We start from the raw sequence: 22,934 nt of genomic DNA, 5'->3' as shown, positions 1-22,934 counted from the left end.
AGGGGAGGGTCTGTGTTAATATAGCACTGTGCCCAGGGGAGGGTCTGTGTTAATATAGCACTGTGCCCAGGGGAGGGTCTGTGTTAATATAGCACTGTGCCCAGGGGAGGGTCTGTGTTAATATAGCACTGTGCCCAGGGGAGGGTCTGTGTTAATATAGCACTGTGCCCAGGGGAGGGTCTGTGTTAATATAGCACTGTGCCCAGGGGAGGGTCTGTGTTAATATAGCACTGTGCCCAGGGGAGGGTCTGTGTTAATATAGCACTGTGCCCAGGGGAGGGTCTGTGTTAATATAGCACTGTGCCCAGGAGAGGGTCTGTGTTAATATAGCACTGTGCCCAGGGGAGGGTCTGTGTTAATATAGCACTGTGCCCAGGGGAGGGTCTGTGTTAATATAGCACTGTGCCCAGGGGAGGGTCTGTGTTAATATAGCACTGTGCCCAGAGGAGGGTCTGTGTGGAAAATTAAGTTGCTTACGTTCCCCTCTTTTTAGCAGTCAGCAAATAGGGCCTCTGGATTGTCCTTGAGGAGCTTTTTTGTACTAATTCTGTACACTGATATGTTTTATATCGAAGGGGTACTGTACTGTGATGACATCTGCACAGGGATATGTTTTATATATCGAAGGGGTACTGTACTGTGATGACATCTGCACAGGGATATGTTTTATATATCGAAGGGGTACTGTACTGTGATGACATCTGCACAGGGATATGTTTTATATCGAAGGGGTACTGTACTGTGATGACATCTGCACAGGGATATGTTTTATATCGAAGGGGTACTGTACTGTGATGACATCTGCCCACTGATATGTTTTATATCGAAGGGGTACTGTACTGTGATGACATCTGCACAGGGATATGTTTTATATCGAAGGGGTACTGTACTGTGATGACATCTGCACAGGGATATGTTTTATATATCGAAGGGGTACTGTACTGTGATGACATCTGCACAGGGATATGTTTTATATATCGAAGGGGTACTGTACTGTGATGACATCTGCACAGGGATATGTTTTATATCGAAGGGGTACTGTACTGTGATGACATCTGCACAGGGATATGTTTTATATATCGAAGGGGTACTGTACTGTGATGACATCTGCACAGGGATATGTTTTATATCGAAGGGGTACTGTACTGTGATGACATCTGCCCACTGATATGTTTTATATCGAAGGGGTACTGTACTGTGATGACATCTGCACAGGGATGTGCCATGGAGCAGGGGACTGACATCAAAGGCCTCTGCATTTTTGGGGGGGGGGTACTGTACTGTGATGACATCTGCACAGGGATGTGCCATGGAGCAGGGGACTGACAGAGCGTCTGCTAAATGACTTAAATGTAAATGTAAATGTATTTAATTTAGCAGAAAGGTGTGGATCGAGGCTGATGGACAGTGGTGATGGAAGCCGCACCCAGTGCTATAAGTTAATGGGGAAGAGAGATCTGTTGTCACAAACCGCCCTCACAGCTTCTTTGGCCCCAACTGCCTCTCCACCTTTCCAGTCATCTCCTTATTGTTCTTAGTCTCCCTGCTTTTCTCTTTTTCCCTCTTTCTCTCCATACCTGTAGCCGACCAACAGCTGTTTGGATGTTTTATTTTTGCATTTACAAACTGTTGTTATTTTCTTCGCCAACACCAACAGATTTATAAACATTGTGAATGTGAGTTTTTCAGAGTGAAATATTCTTGGGGCTCTGCCCTCGCGCTACACCGTAAGAGTGACCATATGAGTTCAGCTGGGTGAGACAAGACCCCCACGGTGCACATCGGAGTAGCCTACTACCAGCTCATGTGCTGCCTGCTACCATGGAGCGGTCATGGGTCGGTCTGCTGCTCCTCGCGCTCTGCCTTTTACTTACGGTGAGTAGACTAATTGACCAGGCAACATTTGTCATCTATAGGCTACTAATGGACTTTCAGAAATCATGCATGTTTATAAGTGTGTGTGGGTTTACGGCTGTGTGTGTGAGACAGACCTTCATATTCCTAGAAAGCTGGAGGCTCATTCAGAATTATATGCGTAAGTATGAGACTAGATGTAGACAAACTGTGGTTTATCGATCTTTCTCAAATATGATTCAAATTTCAAATCAAGACTGGTCTCTTAGAATAGTTGATACCCAGCTAACAACAAACGTTCCCACAACTTTAGAGAATGTTCCCTTAAGAGTCTCATTAGGTCATAGGAACGTTCCAGCGCTGTGCAAGGAATGTTTCCCAGAGACCATTCCCTTAATGTCAAATATAACTTACCCAGAATGTGGTTACCATGTTCTCAGCACTAAAGAAACAAATGTTCTAGACACATTTCATGTGTCCAGTTTTCTGTGGGTTAGGAGAATATTCCACCAACGTCCCACCAAACATACATAGAACATGGTTGCCATGTTCCTAAGAACGTAAGATATGAATGTTCTAGACATGTTAAATGAGAACGCTGCAAGAACATCCATGTGTCCTGTTTTCTGTGGGTTGGGAGAATATTCCACCAACGTCCCACCAAACATACACAGAACATGTAAATATTATTTATCCATCTTTATTATCATAATGTCTAAAGATTTCTCCTCTTTCATACATTTCTGGAACTTTGACTTTGTGCCATTGAGCACGACCTCCAGATGCTTTTTCAGGTTTGATGTGGTGTTTGCATTTCTCTTTCTCCTCAATTAACTCAAAATAATGGGAGCATTTCCACTTGGAAAGGTTAAGCGGGGTAACATGTTTTTCGACTTTAAAATAGCCTATTGGAAGCGAGTTAACCTCGCATGAATGCCATTAGCATGAGAAAAAGCTTTAAACACACCGGTAGAGATATGCTTCTGAAAGTAATATACAGCTTACTTGACAAGGTAAATGTAATAATATTACTATATTTGAAGGCAGTAACTCGTTATATTACTCCGTTACTCGTCCCAAGTGGTTCTGTTGCAATTAGTATTTTTTTCCACATGAAAACGTGTTGTGTATTGATTTGTTATAACTGGCATCCTCATTGTTTAAAAGGCAAATGTGAGAAATTACAGACATGCTACTGTAAATATACAGTATATGGTAACCATGTTCTGAGCATGTTTCTATCAGAAGCAACGCTACCACCTGGGCCATGTTTCTATCAGAAGCAACACTACCACCTGGGCCATGTTTCTACCAGAAGCAACACTACCACCTGGGCCATGTTTCTATCAGAAGCAACACTACCACCTGGGCCATGTTTCTATCAGAAGCAACTCTACCACCTGGGCCATGTTTCTATCAGAAGCAACGCTACCACCTGGGCCATGTTTCTATCAGAAGCAACGCTACCACCTGGGCCATGTTTCTATCAGAAGCAACGCTACCACCTGGGCCATGTTTCTATCAGAAGCAACGCTACCACCTGGGCCATGTTTCTAACAGAAGCAACTCTACCACCTGGGCCATGTTTCTATCAGAAGCAACGCTACCACCTGGGCCATGTTTCTAACAGAAGCAACTCTACCACCTGGGCCATGTTTCTATCAGAAGCAACGCTACCACCTGGGCCATGTTTCTATCAGAAGCAACGCTACCACCTGGGCCATGTTTCTATCAGAAGCAATGCTACCACCTGGGCCATGTTTCTATCAGAAGCAACACTACCACCTGGGCCATGTTTCTATCAGAAGCAACACTACCACCTGGGCCATGTTTCTATCAGAAGCAACACTACCACCTGGGCCATGTTTCTATCAGAAGCAACACTACCACCTGGGCCATGTTTCTATCAGAAGCAACACTACCACCTGGGCCATGTTTCTATCAGAAGCAACTCTACCACCTGGGCCATGTTTCTATCAGAAGCAACACTACCACCTGGGCCATGTTTCTATCAGAAGCAACACTACCACCTGGGCCATGTTTCTATCAGAAGCAACGCTACCACCTGGGCCATGTTTCTATCAGAAGCAACACTACCACCTGGGCCATGTTTCTATCAGAAGCAACGCTACCACCTGGGCCATGTTTCTATCAGAAGCAACAAATTCGGAATGTTCCAGATAGAAATCCAATGAAGAGAGCAGATGTGATTCCTTATCAGAGACACATTTGTTCTACATGGTGTATGCAGTGCTTCATTTCAGCTGGACCCTGACAGAACAGAATGAGATTCACTTTCTATGATCTCTCTCCCTCTGCTCTGATAGACATGAGCCGGCAACTCTCATCTCTCCAGAGTTGCACTTCATAATTTATTTCCTTATAGAGTCATAGCTGTTTGAAGGGTTCTGGAGGAACTGCAGCAACCCTGATACATTGAAATGCATTTGCCAAAGTTATATAATTACTGCTGTCTGTTAAATAAATTAAATCATTCAGAATAGCCTACTACACCATGAGAAGGCCTATAATTTAGACACAGAGGATCGTTAGCTTATTTTTTAAATAGCCTAGCTGTGGATTGTAGCCCAATAACAAGGAATAGCCTACAATCGGGAACACATGGCAAATCTGTCAGTGAACAAAACAGCATGCAGACAAAACAGGCCTTTTTCAATCCAGGAAAAACACAGGTTGGAAAGGAAATGGCTCCTGCTGAAAAGACTGTGCTGTAGGCTTCCAACATATTTAATCACCTTCCAAATATTGTTTTACAAAGTAAAACATAGGGCGGCGCATAACAGGCACAGCATCGTCCTTGTTAGGGGTTTGGCCGGGGGAGGCCGTCATTGTAAATAAGAATTTGTTCTTAACTGACTCATCTAAATAAATAAAGGTTAAATAAATAAAAAAAAGATTACCCGAACTAACGGAGGAAAAATGGACACTCAAACATTAAGGGAACATTATGGGTAAAATTACAAAAACATTCTCTCCCTAGAATTGTTAGCTGCGTATGTTGTTGGCTCTACAGTCAGAAGAATCAGGTGAATCCTGTCTGTGTGTTGCGTGTTGCTGAGCATCTATGGGAAATGGGTCAGGTGTGTGTGTGTGTGTGTGTGTGTGTGTGTGTGTGTGTGTGTGTGTGTGTGTGTGTGTGTGTGTGTGTGTGTGTGTGTGTGTGTGTGTGTGTGTGTGTGTGTGTGTGTGTGTGTGTGTGTGTGTGTGTGTGTGTGTGTGTGTGTGTGTGTGTGTGTGTGTTATATTTTTCCTTATTTTTTAAAATCTAGATTTTTAAAAATTATTATTTAATTTAAAAAAATGTTTTACAGGTGTTGTGCCTGAGGGCTTCCTTCCTTCCTCTCTATAAAAGGTCCCAGGAGGAGCACCAGAGATAACTGGTACCCACTGGATCTTTCTCTCTCTCACACACAGCATCAGGGCATTGAGAACTGGATATAAATATATATCATAAAGACGTGTCATATTATAGGGTGTTAAGTGTCTCCAGGTTTGATTGGCAGTGGTGAGGTGATGTGTGATTGGTTGTTTGTATTCTTAGCTCCAAAAGGAACACAGCTCCTCTGAGGATGTGGACGATGCTGGGGAGGGGTTGAGGAGTATAAAAACAGTGACAGTCCTGAACTGTGGCCAAGCGAAGCTGCTATTTCACAATAGAAACAAAACAGACCACCCAGCTAAACCTCACACACACACGCATGACATACGCACGCACACACACACAATACAAGCATATAAACACCACACACAGCTGGTCTGTGAGTAAATGGTCTGTGAGTAAATAAAGCCTGCAAGTCAGAAGACATATGTAGTGTCTGTGTGAAGGGGGGTTGGGGGGGGGGGGTCATTATTAGTACCCAATGTCTTTAACCCTCTGCACCAGTAGTTCCCAAAAATTTTATAGTCCCGTTCCCCTTCAAACATTCAACCTCCAGCTGCGTACCCCTCTAGCACCAGGGTCAGCCCACTCTCAAATGTTGTTTTTTGCCATCATTGTAAGCCTGCCACACACACATTATACAATACATTAATTAAACATAGGAATGAGTGTGAGTTTTTGTCACAACCCGGTTTGTGGGAAGTGACAAAGAGCTCTTATAGGACCAGGGCAAATAATAATATAATAATAATCAATAATTTTGCTCTTTATTTAGCCATCTTACATGTAAAACATTTTGTTAATCAAAAATGGTGAATAACTCACCACAGCTTAATGAGAAGGGTGTGCTTGAAAGGATGCACATAACTGCAATGTTGGGTTGTATTGGAGAGCATCTCAGTCTTAAATCATTTTCCACACACAGTCTGTGCCTGTATTTAGTTATGCTAGTGAGGGCTGCGCACCCACTCTCACATAGGTACATGGTCACAAAGGGCATCAGTGTCTTAACAGCACGATTTGCCAAGGCAGGATACTCTGAGCGCAGCCCTATCCAGAAATCTGGCAGTGGCTTCTGATTCAATTACATTTTCACAGAACTGCTTGTTGCAATTTCGATGAGGCTCTCTTGTTCAGACATCGGTAAGTGGACTGGAGGCAGGGCATGAAAGGGATAACGAGAATCCAGTTGTTTGTGTCGTCCGTTTCGAGAAAGTACCTGTGTAATAGTGCACCCAACTCACTCAGGTGCTTCGCTATATCTTATTTGACATTGTCCGTAAGCTTGAGTTCATTTGCACACAAACACAAAAAAATCATACAATTATGGAAAGACCTGTGTGTTGTCCTTTTTAATGCAGACAGAGAAGAGCTCCAACGTCTGAATCATAGCCTCAATTTTGTCCCGTACATTGAATATTGTTGTGGAAGAGTCCCTGTAATCCTAGATTCAGATCATTCAGGCGAGAAAAAACATCACCCAGATAGGCCAGTCATGTGAGAAACTCATCGTCAGGCACAAGTGAAAATTTTGGTTAATAAATTTAAGCTTGTCTCTCAATTATAAAAACGTGTCAATATTTTGCCCCTTGATAACCAGCACATATCTGTATGTTGTAAAAGCATTACATGGTCGCTGCCCATATCATTGCATAATGCAGAAAATACACGAGAGTTCAGGGGCAGTCAACCATTTTCACTGTAGCGTACAAAACATCTTTCAAGCTGTCAGGCATTCCCTTGGTAGCAATAGCCTCTCATTGGATGCTGCAGTGTACTCAAGTGGCGTCATGAGCAACTGCTTGCACGCACATTACCACTCCACTATGTCATGGCTTTTACACCATCAGTACAGATACCAACACATCTTGACCACCAAAGTCAATTTGAGGCGAAGGTCGAGAGCCATGCGTCCTCCAAAACACAACCGACCAAGCCGCACTTCTACTTGACACAACGCACATCCAACCCGGAAGCCAGCCGCACCAATGTATCGGAGGAAACACCGTACACCTGGCGACCTGGTCAGCGTGCACTGCGCCCGGCCCGCCACAGGAGTCGCTAGTGCGCGATGAGACAACGATATCCCTGCCGGCCAAACCCTCCCTAACCCAGACAACGCTGGGCCAATTGTGCGTTGCCCCATGGGCCTCCTGGTCGCGGCCGGGAGCCTGGGCTCAAACCCAGAATCTCTGGTGGCACAGCTAGTACTACTATGCAATGCCTTAGACCACTGCGCCACCCAGGAGGCCCTGCTGTCCAGTACTTTAATAATATCCTCTCATGTTGTCCTGGTTTCCAGTGGTTTGCTGAAGAGGATGTCTTCCTTAATTGACCCCCTATAAACGTAACGGACATGTACCAGGCCCGCCACGTCTGTTGACTCATCCAGCTGTAACGCATATTAATCACTGGCTTTTATGTGAAGCAGTAATTGTTTCAAAACATCTTCTGCCATGTCACTGACGCGTCGTGAAACAGTGTTGTTTGATGAAGTCATTGTCTGTGTAGTTTTTTGGGCCTTTTCCCCCAGCATTGTCCCAGCCAAATCCACGGCAGCAGGAATAATCAAGTCCTCCACAATAGTGTGGGGCTTGTCTATCCTAGCCACTCGGTAGCTCACCATAGAAGACGCTTCTAGCCCCTTCTTATTAATGGTGTCTGTTGCTTTTATACATGTCTTACTACTTCAAATGTGCCTTTTTTCTCGCTCAAAAAACTCCTGTGGCTTATTTTTCAAATGGTCATGTTTTGTTACTAAATGTCTGCACAAGAGTGAAGGTTTCCCGCGAGAGAGTAGCGGTTAATGTGATTGGATGAGTAGCGGTTAATGTGATTGGATGAGTAGCGGTTAACGTGATTGGATGTTAATTATTTGACTAGGCTACCTGTATTAGACAATGTGTTGTTATTTCGCTGAACACTAGATGGTTTCATTTTATTTTGGGCAGTGAAATGAGGCTACTCAGGTGAGAGAAAAAAACTCACCCAAATGTATAGCCCCCATTGGTAAATATAAATGGACTGTTTGAAAATGGGAAGATTTATTTTTAAATGTTTTTTGTTATTTTATTTATTTTTAAAAAGTGAATCACACTTTTATTTGGCGTACCCCCGACGGCATTGCGCGTACCCCAGTTTGGGAATACCTGCTCTACAAATAGTGAGCTATATCAAACGGAATGAAAGAATCTCTCTCTGTCTCCCTCTTTCTTTGTATATTTCCACCTCCCTATACCGCCCCTCTCTCTTTCTACCCTCCTGTCTCTCTCCATCTCTCACAGTGTTTCTCCTCTGTTCCAATATTCCTAATTGTACAGACAATATGGAGAGGGGATGAGGAGAGGAGACGAGGAGAGTAGGCAGTAAAGACCGTTGAGACACTGACTGTTTTTCTACTTCCTCTCTGTCCAGGAAGTCAGCGGGAGAAATCCCACATGTCACTTCATCTGGGAGCTGCAGAGGGCGGAGCTAGAGTGTCACAATCAGCTGGAGAAACAATCCCTAGAGCCTCCCGGTAGACATGCATGCACACACGCACACACGTACACACACACACACAGAAACCTGACCAATTTCCTATAGATGCTCAGCAACACAGACATGATTCACCTGATTTTTCTGACTGTAGAGCCAACAAAATACCCAGCTAACAATTCTAGGGAGAAAGAACGTTTTTGTAATGTTACCCATATGTGAAGATTTATTTTCCCTCAATGTTCGAGTGTCCAGTTTTCTGTTATTTAGGGGAACTACTATGTTTTAAAGTTTGGATAACATTCCCTTAATGTCAAACAGAACTTATCATACACATGTACACACACACACACACACACACACACACACACACACACACACACACACACACACACACACACACACACACACACACACACACACACACACACACACACACACACACACACACACACACACACACACACACTTAAACAAACGTACACAAGTCAGACATGCATGCTTGTGTGTGTGTGTGTGTGTGTGTGTGTGTGTGTGTGTGTGTGTGTGTGTGTGTGTGTGTGTGTGTGTGTGTGTGTGTGTGTGTGTGTGTGTGTGTGTGTGTGTGTGTGTGTGTGTGTGTGTGTGTGTGTGTGTGTGTGTGTGTAGGATGTGGTGGTCTATGGGACAACATCTCATGCTGGGCCCCAGCAGCAGTAGGGGAAGAGGTGACTCTCTCCTGCCCCCCTGCTCTCACACACCTCTTCGGACGACATGGTAAAAACACATCCACCTCTCCATCATTCCATTGACCGTACTTTACATCGTCCTTATATTGCTGTTTATTCTCTCTGTTAGGTACCTTTAGTAGGAACTGTACTGAGGCTGGCTGGTCTGACATCTACCCCAGCATCAGCACGGTCTGCTGGTCCAGCGACAACAAACCGAACAAGGTAGTTCTGCCACAGCAACTCCAAAGTTAGTAACCCAACATGGTGCAGGAACTGTGACCGTTGAACCAGAACGGACTCCACTAAATCACTACAGAGTCAGACACTGCACTGAGCTGGAACAGGTTATTCAGTCAGTTGTGCCTCAGATGGAATCTTCTCCTTTGTCTGCTTGGGTTATTGGGTAAAGGAGCCAAGGAAAAGTACTTTTCGAACCCACTAAACATTTCATGTTTCTCATCCCCTACCTCTGATTGTGTGTCTGTTCCCTGTGTGCCAGAGTAGAGAGTCATAGGGCATTCTTGGCCTGTCCAGGTGGTGTGTCTCTGTTGTATGACAGCCTCTATGGTTGAGTGAGTCCAGACCCTCTCACGTGTTCCATTGAGATTCCACAGTCAGAGGAGAGGATTCTGTCTGGGTTCCATTCCTTCTATCTCTGTAGAGAAGAGTCTGGACTGTCTCTCTCCCAGAGGAGGTTCCGGGGTCAAGGTCAGGGGTCAGATGTGAAAGTTTAAAGTTAGTGCTCACTTTTTGGGATAAAATACAAAGCACATAGTTAGGGTTAGAACAGTTTATTATTTTGTGTGTGTGTGTGTGTGTGTGTGTGTGTGTGTGTGTGTGTGTGTGTGTGTGTGTGTGTGTGTGTGTGTGTGTGTGTGTGTGTGTGTGTGTGTGTGTGTGTGTGTGTGTGTGTGTGTGTGTGTGTGTGTGTGTGTGTGTGTGTGTGTGTGTGTGTGTGTGTGTGTCTGAGTCTGATGGTGTCTCAGACTAGGGGAAAGTTGTTTATAAGAATGAGAGGGTGATGGGGAGGAGAATGATGAAGAGTAGACAGACTGATACACATACACACACACACTCACACACACACACACACTAGCTGCTGTTATTCCCCAACCTCTTGTGATTATAACATCTATGAGAGGGCAGGAGGAATTCATGCAGGGTTGAAGCTAAGCATTGCCGTTGCAACCATGTATCTGTTGCATCCCAAAATGGTTGGGAAATAAGTTATTGAGGAGACAGAGACTATTTTGACAACAGCAATGATTTTTACTGGGAATCCAGAATGTACTCCTATGTGTGCCAGTGTGTGTGTGGTCCTTGCAGTAGCTGGTGCGTTGCAATATGTATGTGTGTACATGACAGAGTGTGTGTGTGTGTGTGTGTGTGTGTGTGTGTGTGTGTGTGTGTGTGTGTGTGTGTGTGTGTGTGTGTGTGTGTGTGTGTGTGTGTGTGTGTGTGTGTGTGTGTGTGTGTGTGTGTGTGTGTGTGTGTGTGTGTGTGTGTGTGTGTGTGTGTGTGTGTGTGTGTGTGTGTGTGTGTGTGTGTGTTTGACTCAACCAGCTGCTGTTCTACTCAGTGGTGAAGACTCTGTACACTCTGGGCCACAGCCTCTCAATTATTGCTCTCGTCACCTCTACATTCACCCTCTGTCTGATCAGGTAACACACACTCACGCACACATACACATACACATACACATACACATACACATACACATACACATACACATACACATACACATACACATACACATACACATACACATACACATACACATACACATACACATACACATACACATACACATACACATACACATACACATACACATACACATACACATACACATACACATACACACTCTCTCTCTCTCTCACACACACACACACGCACACGCACAGGGGTAGTGTTTTGGCAGTGTGTGTGATGTCCTGTGTTTTTAATACATGGGGTTATCAAGGACCTTTGGATGTTTATAATTCCCATAATTCACAAGTTGACACTGTTTATAAACACTCTTATCCTGACCTCATACCTCCTTTCACACTGTGTGCATGTGCGTGTGTGTGTGTTCGTGTGTTTGTGTGTGCATGTGCGTGTGTGTTGGTGTGTAGGAGGCTCCACTGCACTAGGAACTACATCCATGTGAACCTGTTTGTGTCGTTCATCTTGCGAGCGGTGGCTGTGCTGGTTAAAGACTCTGTCATCTTCTCCCACAACCAAAACACAGACTGTAGCACACAGCCCTCACTGGTGAGACTCACACTCTATCTATATTGTAAAATGTATGCAGATGTCTGTCACCAAGGACTGTAAACGTGTACAAGTGTTAACACAGTATAGGAAAATTACGTTATTTATAGTTGGGCTGTGAAGTTAGTCTGATGGTGTTTAACTCACATGGCTAACTCTGTGTGTGCATGTGTTTTTGTGTATGCGTGCGTGTGTTTGTGCGTGCGTTTGTGCATGTGTGTGTGTGTGGTGTGTGTATGTACGTGCGTGTGTGTGTGTACATTAGGTGGGCTGTAAGGTCAGTTTGGTGATGTTTAACTATTTCATAATGGCTAACTTCTTCTGGCTGCTGGTGGAGGGGCTCTACCTACAGACACTGCTCCTGGTAACCTATTCATATACACACCTCGCTGTCTACCTCACAATCGGCTGGGGTAAGAACACACAAACTCTTTCTCTTTAACCATGGCGGTGACACAGAGGGTATTATTCCCAGTATAATAAATGTATGCTCACAGTATAAACACTGTTGTAATATTCTCTCTCTCTCACTACTCTCCGTTTGTCCAATGTCACTTCCTGGACTAGTTGTTATTACTACATCCTTCAGCCTGACAGAAGTAATATGTCACTTCCTGGACTAGTTGTTATTACTACATCCTTCAGCCTGACAGAAGTAATATGTCACTTCCTGGACTAGTTGTTATTACTACATCCTTCAGCCCCTGACAGAAGTAATATGTCACTTCCTGGACTAGTTGTTATTACTACATCCTTCAGCCCCTGACAGAAGTAATATGTCACTTCCTGGACTAGTTGTTATTACTACATCCTTCAGCCCCTGACAGAAGTAATCCATTGTCCTAATGTTCCCTGTGTTTAGCAGGTATTGGTTGAGTATTACGGACTGTGTCTATGGTGTGTAGTTTGTAGGCTGCTGTCAAGTGGCTGTTTAAATTATGGGTCTCAATGAAGTCCGGTTTCCCCTCTCTCTCTCTCTCCCGCTCTCTTACTCTCTCTCTCTCTCTCTCCCGCTCTCTTACTCTCTCTCTCTCTCTCTCTCTCTCTCTCTCTCTCTCTCTCTCTCTCTCTCTCTCTCTCTCTCTCTCTCTCTCTCTCTCTCTCTCTCTCTCTCTCTCTCTGTCTCTCATTATCTCTCTCTCTCTCTCTCTCATTATCTCTCTCTCTCTCTCTCTCATTATCGCTCTTTCTTTCTCTCTCTTTCTCTCTTTCTTCCTATCTTCCTCTCTTTTCTTTATTCCCCTCTCTCCCTTCTCTCTCTCTCTCTCTCTCTCTTTCTCATTATCTCTCTCTCTCTCTCTCTCTCTCTCTCTCTCTCTCTCTCTCTCTCATTATCTCTCTCTCTCTCTCTCTCTCTCTCTCTCTCTCTCTCTCTCTCTCTCTGTCTCTCTCTGTCTCTCTCTGTCTCTCATTATCTCTCTCTCTCTCTCTCTCTCTCTCTCTCTCTCTCTGTCTCTCTCTGTCTCTCTCTGTCTCTCATTATCTCTCTCTCTCTCTCTCTCTCATTATATCAATTCAATTAAATTAAGGTATCTCTCTCTCTCATTATCTCTCTTTCTCTCTCTCATTATCGCTCTTTCTATCTCTCTCTTTCTCTCTTTCTTCCTATCTTCCTCTCTCTTTTCTTTCTTCCCCTCTCTCCCTTCTCTCTCTCTCTCTCTCCCTCTCTCCCTTCTCTCTCTCTCTCTCTCTGTGTCTTTCTCAGGGTTACCCTCAGTATTTCTGGTGATCTGGATCTTCTGTAGGATGTATCTGGAAGACACCGAGTGAGTCTGCTCTGACATCATCAACAGGCGACTGAACATCTCCCCGTCTCACAAGCTCATCAACATGCGACTAATCAATGTCTGTGTGTGTGTGGGGGTGTGTGTAGCTGCTGGGAGAGGAATGACATTCCTACCCCTAGGAGGGTGATCAACTGGCCCATAATGGCGTCTGTGATAGTGAGTATCAGTAGAGCAGTAATGGCGTCCCAGTATCAGCTGAGTCACTGAACAAACTAGCAGAAACAGGGTTGGGCTGCTGTCTCCATTAGTGCCAAAATGGGGTTTCATGTCTAGGCGGTCACGAGTCATGAAGGCAGTCGAATTCCACATCACCATTTAGTCACAGTGATTAGGCTTCTCCAAGCTCTGATGATGCTGATGGTCATTAGAAGCCAACCAAACTTGCTAACTGCCTGGTACTCGGCAGTCTATTGTCCCTCTAACCATTCTGACATCAATGCAAATGTGATCGAAAATCTAATCAAACACTTAATGAGAGCCCATGAGTTCATGTTGCGCAACATTTCTATAGGCTACGCTTTTGAGCCAGAAAACAGAGTGATGGCCTCTACTAAAAAGCTTTCTACTGGCTAGGCCTACTATATTTATCTCTCAACGTTCCTAATATCAAGCACATTGCTTATATTTACAACAGGAGTATAGCCTACCTGGCTGGCATGAAAATGAACCATGGGAAAAGCTGTGTATTTTTTCCCACTGCTGATATTTCAATGAAGGTGCATGATAATGGTCCATTCTAAATTAAAACAAATGTCACACATATATTATTTACTATATGTAAAGACCAGATTAAATCAAGAATAGTCTGATGGGGGATCACTTGTGAATGATATATTATCACTTGTGAATGATGCCCAGCGTAAGAAACAATGCCTTTTTTTGCGACTTTTTCCAATAATAGTTGTACACCTCATGTAGCCTAGCCCATAGTCCTCTATGTTTTAATAAGGTTAGTATCACACCTCATTTAGCCTAGCCCATAGTCCTCTATGTTTTAATAAGGTTAGTATCACACCTCATGTAGCCTAGCCCATAGTCCTATATGTTTTAATAAGGTTAGTATCACACCTCATGTAGCCTAGCCCATAGTCCTATATGTTTTAATAAGGTTAGTATCACACCTCATGTAGCCTAGCCCATAGTCCTATATGTTTTAATAAGGTTAGTATCACACCTCATTTAGCCTAGCCCATAGTCCTCTATGTTTTAATAAGGTTAGTTTCACACCTCATGTAGCCTAGCCCATAGTCCTATATGTTTTGATAAGGTTAGTATCACACCTCATGTAGCCTAGCCCATAGTCCTATATGTTTTAATAAGGTTAGTATCACACCTCATGTAGCCTAGCCCATAGTCCTATATGTTTTAATAAGGTTAGTATCACACCTCATGTAGCCTAGCCCATAGTCCTATATGTTTTAATAAGCTTAGTATCACACCTCATGTAGCCTAGCCCATAGTCCTATATGTTTTAATAAGATTTGTATCACAACTAAAGTGGCCAAATAACTTCTTAAAAGCCTCGGTCAATTACAGTCAATTACCGTGAGACCGACAGTTATTGCTTTACAATCACTGGATGATGAAATGTCATGACCACCACTGCCCTACTCATGTCCTACTCATTCTAATGGAGGTCTCTTGTCTCATCAGATCAACTTTGTTCTGTTCATCAGTATCATCCGTATCCTGGTCCAGAAACTACTCTGCTCTGACGTGGGCGGGAACAACCAATCACAGTACAGGTACCCCTCCAACAACCAATCATAATACAGATATTCTCTCAACAACCCATCACATTTGTTTCGATTATTCTTACATACCTGTGTGTTGCAGGTGTCTGGCTAAGTCCACCCTGCTGTTGATCCCTCTATTTGGAGTCAACTACATGGTGTTTGCCTACCTGGTGGAGACAGAGAGCGACAGGATGGCAGAATACAAGATTATCTTTGACCTGGGACTGGGGTCATTCCAGGTATACCACTACCTTAACCCCTGATCTTTAACCTTTTACCCCACTAAGCCTAACCCTATCTAGTTTGACCTGGGACTGGGGTCATTCCAGGTATATACATGCACTACATGACCAAAAGTATATGGACACCTGCTCGTCGAACATCTCATTCCAAAATCATGGGCATTAATATGGAGTTGGTCCCCCCTTTTGCTGCTACAACAGCCTCCACTCTCCTGGGAAGGCTTTCTACTTGTCGTTGGAACATTGTTGCAGGGACTTGCATACATTCAGCTACGAGGGCATTAGCAAGGCTCGGTACTGATTTTGGGCGATTAGGCCTGGCTCGCAGTTGGCATTCCAATTCGATGGGTCGGGTCAGCTCTAGCAGGGCAGTAATTTGATGAACTGACTTGTTGGAAAGGTGGCATCCTATGATGGTGCCACGTTGAAAGTCACTGAGCTCTTCAGTAAGGCCATTATACTGCTAATGTTTGTTTATGGAGATTGCAAGGCTGGGTGCTCGATTTTATACACCTGTCAGCAACGCGTTATGCTGAAATACCCAAATCCACTCATTTGAAGGGGCGTCCACATACTTTTATATATACAGTGCATTCGGAAAGTATTCAGACTCCCCACATTTTGCTGCACTACAGCCTTATTCAAACATGTATTACATTGTTTTTTTTCTCATAAAGGGAAAGTGGGATACAACGGAAATGTGTCTTCCGCATTTAACCCAACCCCTGGAACAGTAGGTGAACTGCTTTGCTCAGGGCTAGAACAACAGATTTGTACCTTTTAAGCTCAGGTAGTGTGATGGTTTGGGGTCACCATGGTAGTGGTGGTGTGATGGTTTGGGGTCAGCATGGTAGTGGTGGTGTGATGGTTTGGGGTCAGCATGGTAGTGGTAGTGTGATGGTTTGGGGTCAGCATGGTAGTGGTAGTGTGATGGTTTGGGGTCAGCATGGTAGTGGTAGTGTGATGGTTTGGGGTCAGCATGGTAGTGGTAGTGTGATGGTTTGGGGTCAGCATGGTAGTGGTAGTGTGATGGTTTGGGGTCAGCATGGTGGTGGTAGTGTGATGGTTTGGGGTCAGCATGGTAGTGGTAGTGTGATGGTTTGGGGTCAGCATGGTAGTGGTAGTGTGATGGTTTGGGGTCAGCATGGTGGTGGTAGTGTGATGGTTTGGGGTCAGCATGGTAGTGGTAGTGTGATGGTTTGGGGTCAGCATGGTGGTAGTGTGATGGTTTGGGGTCAGCATGGTGGTAGTGTGATGGTTTGGGGTCAGCATGGTAGTGGTAGTGTGATGGTTTGGGGTCAGCATGGTAGTGGTAGTGTGATGGTTTGGGGTCAGCATGGTGGTAGTGTGATGGTTTGGGGTCAGCATGGTAGTGGTAGTGTGATGGTTTGGGGTCAGCATGGTAGTGGTAGTGTGATGGTTTGGGGTCAGCATGGTAGTGGTAGTGTGATGGTTTGGGGTCAGCATGGTAGTGGTAGTGTGATGGTTTGGGGTCAGCATGGTAGTGGTGGTGTGATGGTTTGGGGTCAGCATGGTAGTGGTAGTGTGATGGTTTGGGGTCAGCATGGTGGTGGTAGTGTGATGGTTTGGGGATGCTTTGCTGCCTCAGGACCTGGACGACTTGCCTTAATAGGAACCATGAATTCTGCTCTGTATCAGAGAATTCTACAGGGGAATGGCAGGCCATCCATCTGTGATCTGAAGCTGAAGTGCAGTTGGGTCACGCAGAAAGACAATGATCCAAAACACACAATCAAGTCTACATGAAAAGGGTTAAAAAGCAAGAAATTTGAAGTTTAAGAATGGCCTAGTCAAAGTTCTGCATGCAGGAGTGGGCCAAAATTCCTCCACAGCGATGTGCGAGACTTATCAACAACTGCCAGTATCTGGTTGGAGTCATTGCAGCTAAATGTGGCACAACCAGTTACTGAGTGTAAGGGAACAATTACTTTTTCACATGGGGGAATTGGGTGTTGCATAACTTTGTTAATTAAATTAAAATAAGTCTTTTTTTTGTTGCTATTTGTAAACTCAGGTTCCCTTTATCTAATGTTTTGGTTGAGGATCTGATAACATTCAGCATTAAAAAAATATGCAAAAAAAATTCACAGCACTGTAAGTATTCAACCCCTTAGTCAGTACCTGTTAGAATCAGCTCTGTCAAGTTGGCTTTTTCACAGCACTGTAAGTATTCAACCTCTTAGTCAGTACCTGTTAGAATCAGCTCTGTCAAGTTGGCTTTTTCACAGCACTGTAAGTATTCAACCTCTTAGTCAGTACCTGTTAGAATCAGCTCTGTCAAGTTGGCTTTTTCACAGCACTGTAAGTATTCAACCTCTTAGTCAGTACCTGTTAGAATCAGCTCTGTCAAGTTGGCTTTTTCACAGCACTGTAAGTATTCAACCTCTTAGTCAGTACCTGTTAGAATCAGCTCTGTCAAGTTGGCTTTTCAGCTCTGTCACAGCACTGTAAGTATTCAATCTCTTAGTCAGTACCTGTTAGAATCAGCTCTGTCAAGTTGGCTTTTTCACAGCACTGTAAGTATTCAACCTCTTAGTCAGTACCTGTTAGAATCAGCTCTGTCAAGTTGGCTTTTTCACAGCACTGTAAGTATTCAACCTCTTAGTCAGTACCTGTTAGAATCAGCTCTGTCAAGTTGGCTTTTTCACAGCACTGTAAGTATTCATCCTCTTAGTCAGTACCTGTTAGAATCAGCTCTGTCAAGTTGGCTTTTTCACAGCACTGTAAGTATTCAACCTCTTAGTCAGTACCTGTTAGAATCAGCTCTGTCAAGTTGGCTTTTTCACAGCACTGTAAGTATTCAACCTCTTAGTCAGTACCTGTTAGAATCAGCTCTGTCAAGTTGGCTTTTTCACAGCACTGTAAGTATTCAACCTCTTAGTCAGTACCTGTTAGAATCAGCTCTGTCAAGTTGGCTTTTTCACAGCACTGTAAGTATTCAACCTCTTAGTCAGTACCTGTTAGAATCAGCTCTGTCAAGTTGGCTTTTTCACAGCACTGTAAGTATTCAACCTCTTAGTCAGTACCTGTTAGAATCAGCTCTGTCAAGTTGGCTTTTTCACAGCACTGTAAGTATTCAACCTCTTAGTCAGTACCTGTTAGAATCAGCTCTGTCAAGTTGGCTTTTTCACAGCACTGTAAGTATTCAACCTCTTAGTCAGTACCTGTTAGAATCAGCTCTGTCAAGTTGGCTTTTTCACAGCACTGTAAGTATTCAACCTCTTAGTCAGTACCTGTTAGAATCAGCTCTGTGAAGTTGGTTGTTGATCATTGCTGGACAAGCCACTAGGCCACTCAGAAACATTCATCTCAGTGTCTGTTGAAGCATCAACTTTGTTTGCCTGCTCTTAGCTCTATTTCATTTATTTCTATTATGGCTGCATCATGTTATGGGTATGCTTGTCATTGGCCAGGACTATACAAAAAAGTCCTTGCCAAGAAGAGCATACCCATAACATGATGCAGTCATCTCCATGCTTGCCTCAAACATAATGGTTTGTATTAAGAAAGAAAAAGTGCCTTATTGCCGGATGAGTGTTTTGGAATATTCTGCACATGCTTCCATCTTTTATTTCTGTAATTTATGTTAGTATTGTGGAAAAACTACAATGTTGTTGATTCATCCTCAGTTATCTCCTATCACAGCCATTAAACGTTGTACCTGTTTTAGTTGGCCTCATGGTGAAATCCTTGAGTGGTTACCTTCCTCTCCATCAAATTAGTTAGGAAGGACGCCTGTATCTTTGTAGTGACTATGTGTATTGATACACCATCCAAAGTGTAAATAATAACTTTACCATGCTCAAAGGGATGTTCAATAGCTGCCCTTCTTCAGAAAACCTCCCTGATCTTTGTGATTGAATCTGTGCTTTAAATTCACTGCTCACCTGAGGTTAAATGTAAATGTAAATGTAGGTACCTTGACAGAGCTGAGGTACAGATAATTGTATGTGTGGGGTACAAAGATGGGGTAGTCATTTAAAACTCATGTTAAACACTATTATTGCACACAGAGTGAGTCCTTGCAACTTATTATGTGACTTGTTAAGCACGTGTACAACTGAAATCATTTAGGCCATAACAAAAGAGTTGAATGCTTATTGTTGACTCAAGACATTTCAGCTTTTCATTTGTAAACATTTGTAAAAACATTACTCCACTTTGACATGTTGGGGTATTGTGTGTATATCAGTGGCACAACATCTCAATTTAATCCATTTTAAATTCAGGCCGTAACACAACAAAGGGTGGAAAAAGTCAAGGGGTGTGAATATTTTCTGAATACACTGTACAGTGAGTTTTAGAAGCTGAGTTGATGTTGCCACATGTTGTGTTCTCCAGGGTCTGGTGATAGCTACTCTCTACTGCTTCCTCAACACTGAGGTGAGCTACTCTCTACTGCTTCCTCAACACTGAGGTGAGCTACTCTCTACTGCTTCCTCAACACTGAGGTGAGCTACTCTCTACTGCTTCCTCAACACCGAGGTGAGCTACTCTCTACTGCTTCCTTAACACCGAGGTGAGCTACTCTCTACTGCTTCCTCAACACCGAGTTGAGCTACTCTCTACTGCTTCCTCAACACCGAGGTGAGCTACTCTCTACTGCTTCCTCAACACCGAGGTGAGCTACTCTCTACTGCTTCCTCAACACCGAGGTGAGCTACTCTCTACTGCTTCCTCAACACCGAGGTGAGCTACTCTCTACTGCTTCCTCAACACCGAGGTGAGCTACTCTCTACTGCTTCCTCAACACCGAGGTGAGCTACTCTCTACTGCTTCCTCAACACCGAGGTGAGCTACTCTCTACTGCTTCCTCAACACCGAGGTGAGCTACTCTCTACTGCTTCCTCAACACCGAGGTGAGCTACTCTCTACTGCTTCCTCAACACCGAGGTGAGCTACTCTCTACTGCTTCCTCAACACCGAGGTGAGCTACTCTCTACTGCTTCCTCAACACCGAGGTGAGCTACTCTCTACTGCTTCCTCAACACCGAGGTGAGCTACTCTCTACTGCTTCCTCAACACCGAGGTGAGCTACTCTCTACTGCTTCCTCAACACCGAGGTGAGCTACTCTCTACTGCTTCCTCAACACCGAGGTGAGCTACTCTCTACTGCTTCCTCAACACCGAGGTGAGCTACTCTCTACTGCTTCCTCAACACCGAGGTGAGCTACTCTCTACTGCTTCCTCAACACTGAGGTGAGCTACTCTCTACTGCTTCCTCAACACCGAGGTGAGCTACTCTCTACTGCTTCCTCAACACCGAGGTGAGCTACTCTTACATTTCACCTCATGTTCTCGGTAACCATACTTTCTGAATCTTAATGTGTGTGTGTGTGTGTGTGTGTGTGTGTGTGTGTGTGTGTGTGTGTGTGTGTGTGTGTGTGTGTGTGTGTGTGTGTGTGTGTGTGTGTGTGTGTGTGTGTGTGTGTGTGTGTGTGTGTGTGTGTGTGTGTGTGGGGTAAGGTCCAAGGGGAACTGAAGAGGATGTGGAGGAGTGTGTCATTAAATCATTACATCGGGCAGGACTGCCTTCTACATAATGCGTCAATCAGCCGTAACTCCACCCACTTCAAGCGGAACTCCAGAGCCCAGTCCATCCTGCAGACGGAGACCACTTCACTGTGACCCGGAAGTAGTTACACCTCTGTGGCCTGGAAGTGGATCTAACACAATATAACCTGGAAGTGGAACTAACCCTGTCTTTGACCATGAAGTGAAGCTGGGGTAAATCAACCAACACAAGTTGAGGGTCAGCTGAAACGTTGTGGAACACTCCAATAAAAGACAGTCAACGTTTGATCAGCTTTTACCACAACCGGTCTTCAGGAGCTGTCCACACTGCCACCGTGTGTGTGTGTGTGTGTGTGTGTGTGTGTGTGTGTGTGTGTGTGTGTGTGTGTGTGTGTGTGTGTGTGTGTGTGTGTGTGTGTGTGTGTGTGTGTGTGTGTGTGTGTGTGTGTGTGTTTGCTTGCGCGTGCGTGCGTGCGTGCGTGTGTGTGTGTGTGTGCTTTCTGTTTTCCACTGGAATGGGCTTGGCATTCTAGGTATTATATATCTATATATATATACACACACACACACACACACACACACATTAACATTGCCAAATAAAGTGAAAGTAGATAATAAACTAAAGTTAAACAAACAATAGAAATTAACAGTAAACATTACACTCACAGAAGTTCCACAAGAATAAAGACATTTCAAATGTCATATTATGTATATATACTGAGTGTTGTAACGATGTGCAAATAGTTAAAGTACAAAAGGGAAAATAAATAAATCTGGGTTGTATTAACAATGGTGTTTGTTCTTCACTGGTTGCCCTTTTCTTGTGGCAACAGGTCACAAATCTTGCTGCTGTGATGGCACACTGATATTTCAACCAGTAGATATGGGAGTTTATCAAAATTGGATTTGTTTTTTGGAATTCTTTGTGGAACTGTGTAATCTAATGGAAATATGTGTCTCTAATATTGTCATAACCCCCATCTCTCTGTTCTCTCCCCTCATCTCTCTGTTCTCTCCCCTAATCTCTCTGTTCTCTCCCCTAATCTCTCTGTTCTCTCCCCTAATCTCTCTGTTCTCTCCCCTCATCTCTCTGTTCTCTCCCCTAATCTCTCTGTTCTCTCCCCTAATCTCTCTGTTCTCTCCCCTAATCTCTCTGTTCTCTCCCCTCATCTCTCTTTTCTCCCCTCATCTCTCTTTTCTCCCCTCATCTCTCTGTTCTCCCCTCATCTCTCTTTTCTCCCCTCATCTCTCTGTTCTCCCCTCATCTCTCTTTTCTCCCCTCATCTCTCTTTTCTCCCCTCATCTCTCTTTTCTCCCCTCATCTCTCTTTTCTCCCCTCATCTCTCTTTTCTCCCCTCATCTCTCTGTTCTCCCCTCATCTCTCTGTTCTCCCCTCATCTCTCTGTTCTCCCCTCATCTCTCTGTTCTCCCCTCATCTCTCTTTTCTCCCCTCATCTCTCTTTTCTCCCCTCATCTCTCTTTTCTCCCCTCATCTCTCTATTCTCCCCTCATCTCTCTGTTCTCCCCTCATCTCTCTGTTCTCCCCTCATCTCTCTTTTCTCCCCTCATCTCTCTGTTCTCCCCTCATCTCTCTTTTCTCCCCTCATCTCTCTTTTCTCCCCTCATCTCTCTTTTCTCCCCTCATCTCTCTCTTTTCTCCCCTCATCTCTCTCTTTTCTCCCCTCATCTCTCTCTTTTCTCCCCTCATCTCTCTCTTTTCTCCCCTCATCTCTCTCTTTTCTCCCCTCATCTCTCTGTTCTCCCCTCATCTCTCTTTTCTCCCCTCATCTCTCTCTTCTCCCCTCATCTCTCTCTTCATCTCTCGCTTCTCTCCCGTCATCTCTCTGTCTCTACCCCCTCTCTTTCCACACTCTCTCATAATAATTTCTCTCTCTCTGAATGGTCAGTGTGTTTCTAAGGTGTAATAATATATAGAG

General features: G+C 44.2%; 1 protein-coding gene across 2 annotated transcripts; it reads left to right on the top strand.

Annotated features, from left to right (window-relative positions):
- The first annotated feature begins 1,465 nt into the window (after positions 1-1,465).
- On the top strand, positions 1,466-21,658 carry LOC124039515 (vasoactive intestinal polypeptide receptor 2-like). 2 transcript variants are annotated; one of them, XR_006839598.1, is made up of 13 exons: positions 1,466-1,875; positions 8,669-8,771; positions 9,380-9,487; positions 9,569-9,663; positions 11,005-11,102; positions 11,559-11,697; positions 11,963-12,110; positions 13,403-13,463; positions 13,571-13,640; positions 15,138-15,229; positions 15,321-15,459; positions 19,825-20,682; positions 20,950-21,092. XR_006839598.1 is itself a non-coding variant. In XM_046355569.1 (13 exons), the coding sequence occupies exons 1-13, from the start codon at positions 1,822-1,824 to the stop codon at positions 21,109-21,111; spliced, it is 1,311 nt and encodes a 436-aa protein (XP_046211525.1). In that variant the 5' UTR covers positions 1,466-1,821; the 3' UTR covers positions 21,112-21,658. The 2 variants fall into 2 exon arrangements, 1 of the variants encoding a protein (XP_046211525.1); XM_046355569.1 differs by having other exon boundaries at positions 19,825-19,866; positions 20,950-21,658.
- The last annotated feature ends 1,276 nt before the right edge of the window (positions 21,659-22,934 follow it).

Source organism: Oncorhynchus gorbuscha, linkage group LG07 (assembly GCF_021184085.1).
Source record: "Oncorhynchus gorbuscha isolate QuinsamMale2020 ecotype Even-year linkage group LG07, OgorEven_v1.0, whole genome shotgun sequence".
Classification (NCBI taxonomy): Eukaryota; Metazoa; Chordata; class Actinopteri; order Salmoniformes; family Salmonidae; genus Oncorhynchus; species Oncorhynchus gorbuscha.
The sequence above is the reverse complement of the archived record's forward strand: the minus strand, read 5'-3'. Positions and strand labels throughout refer to the sequence as shown.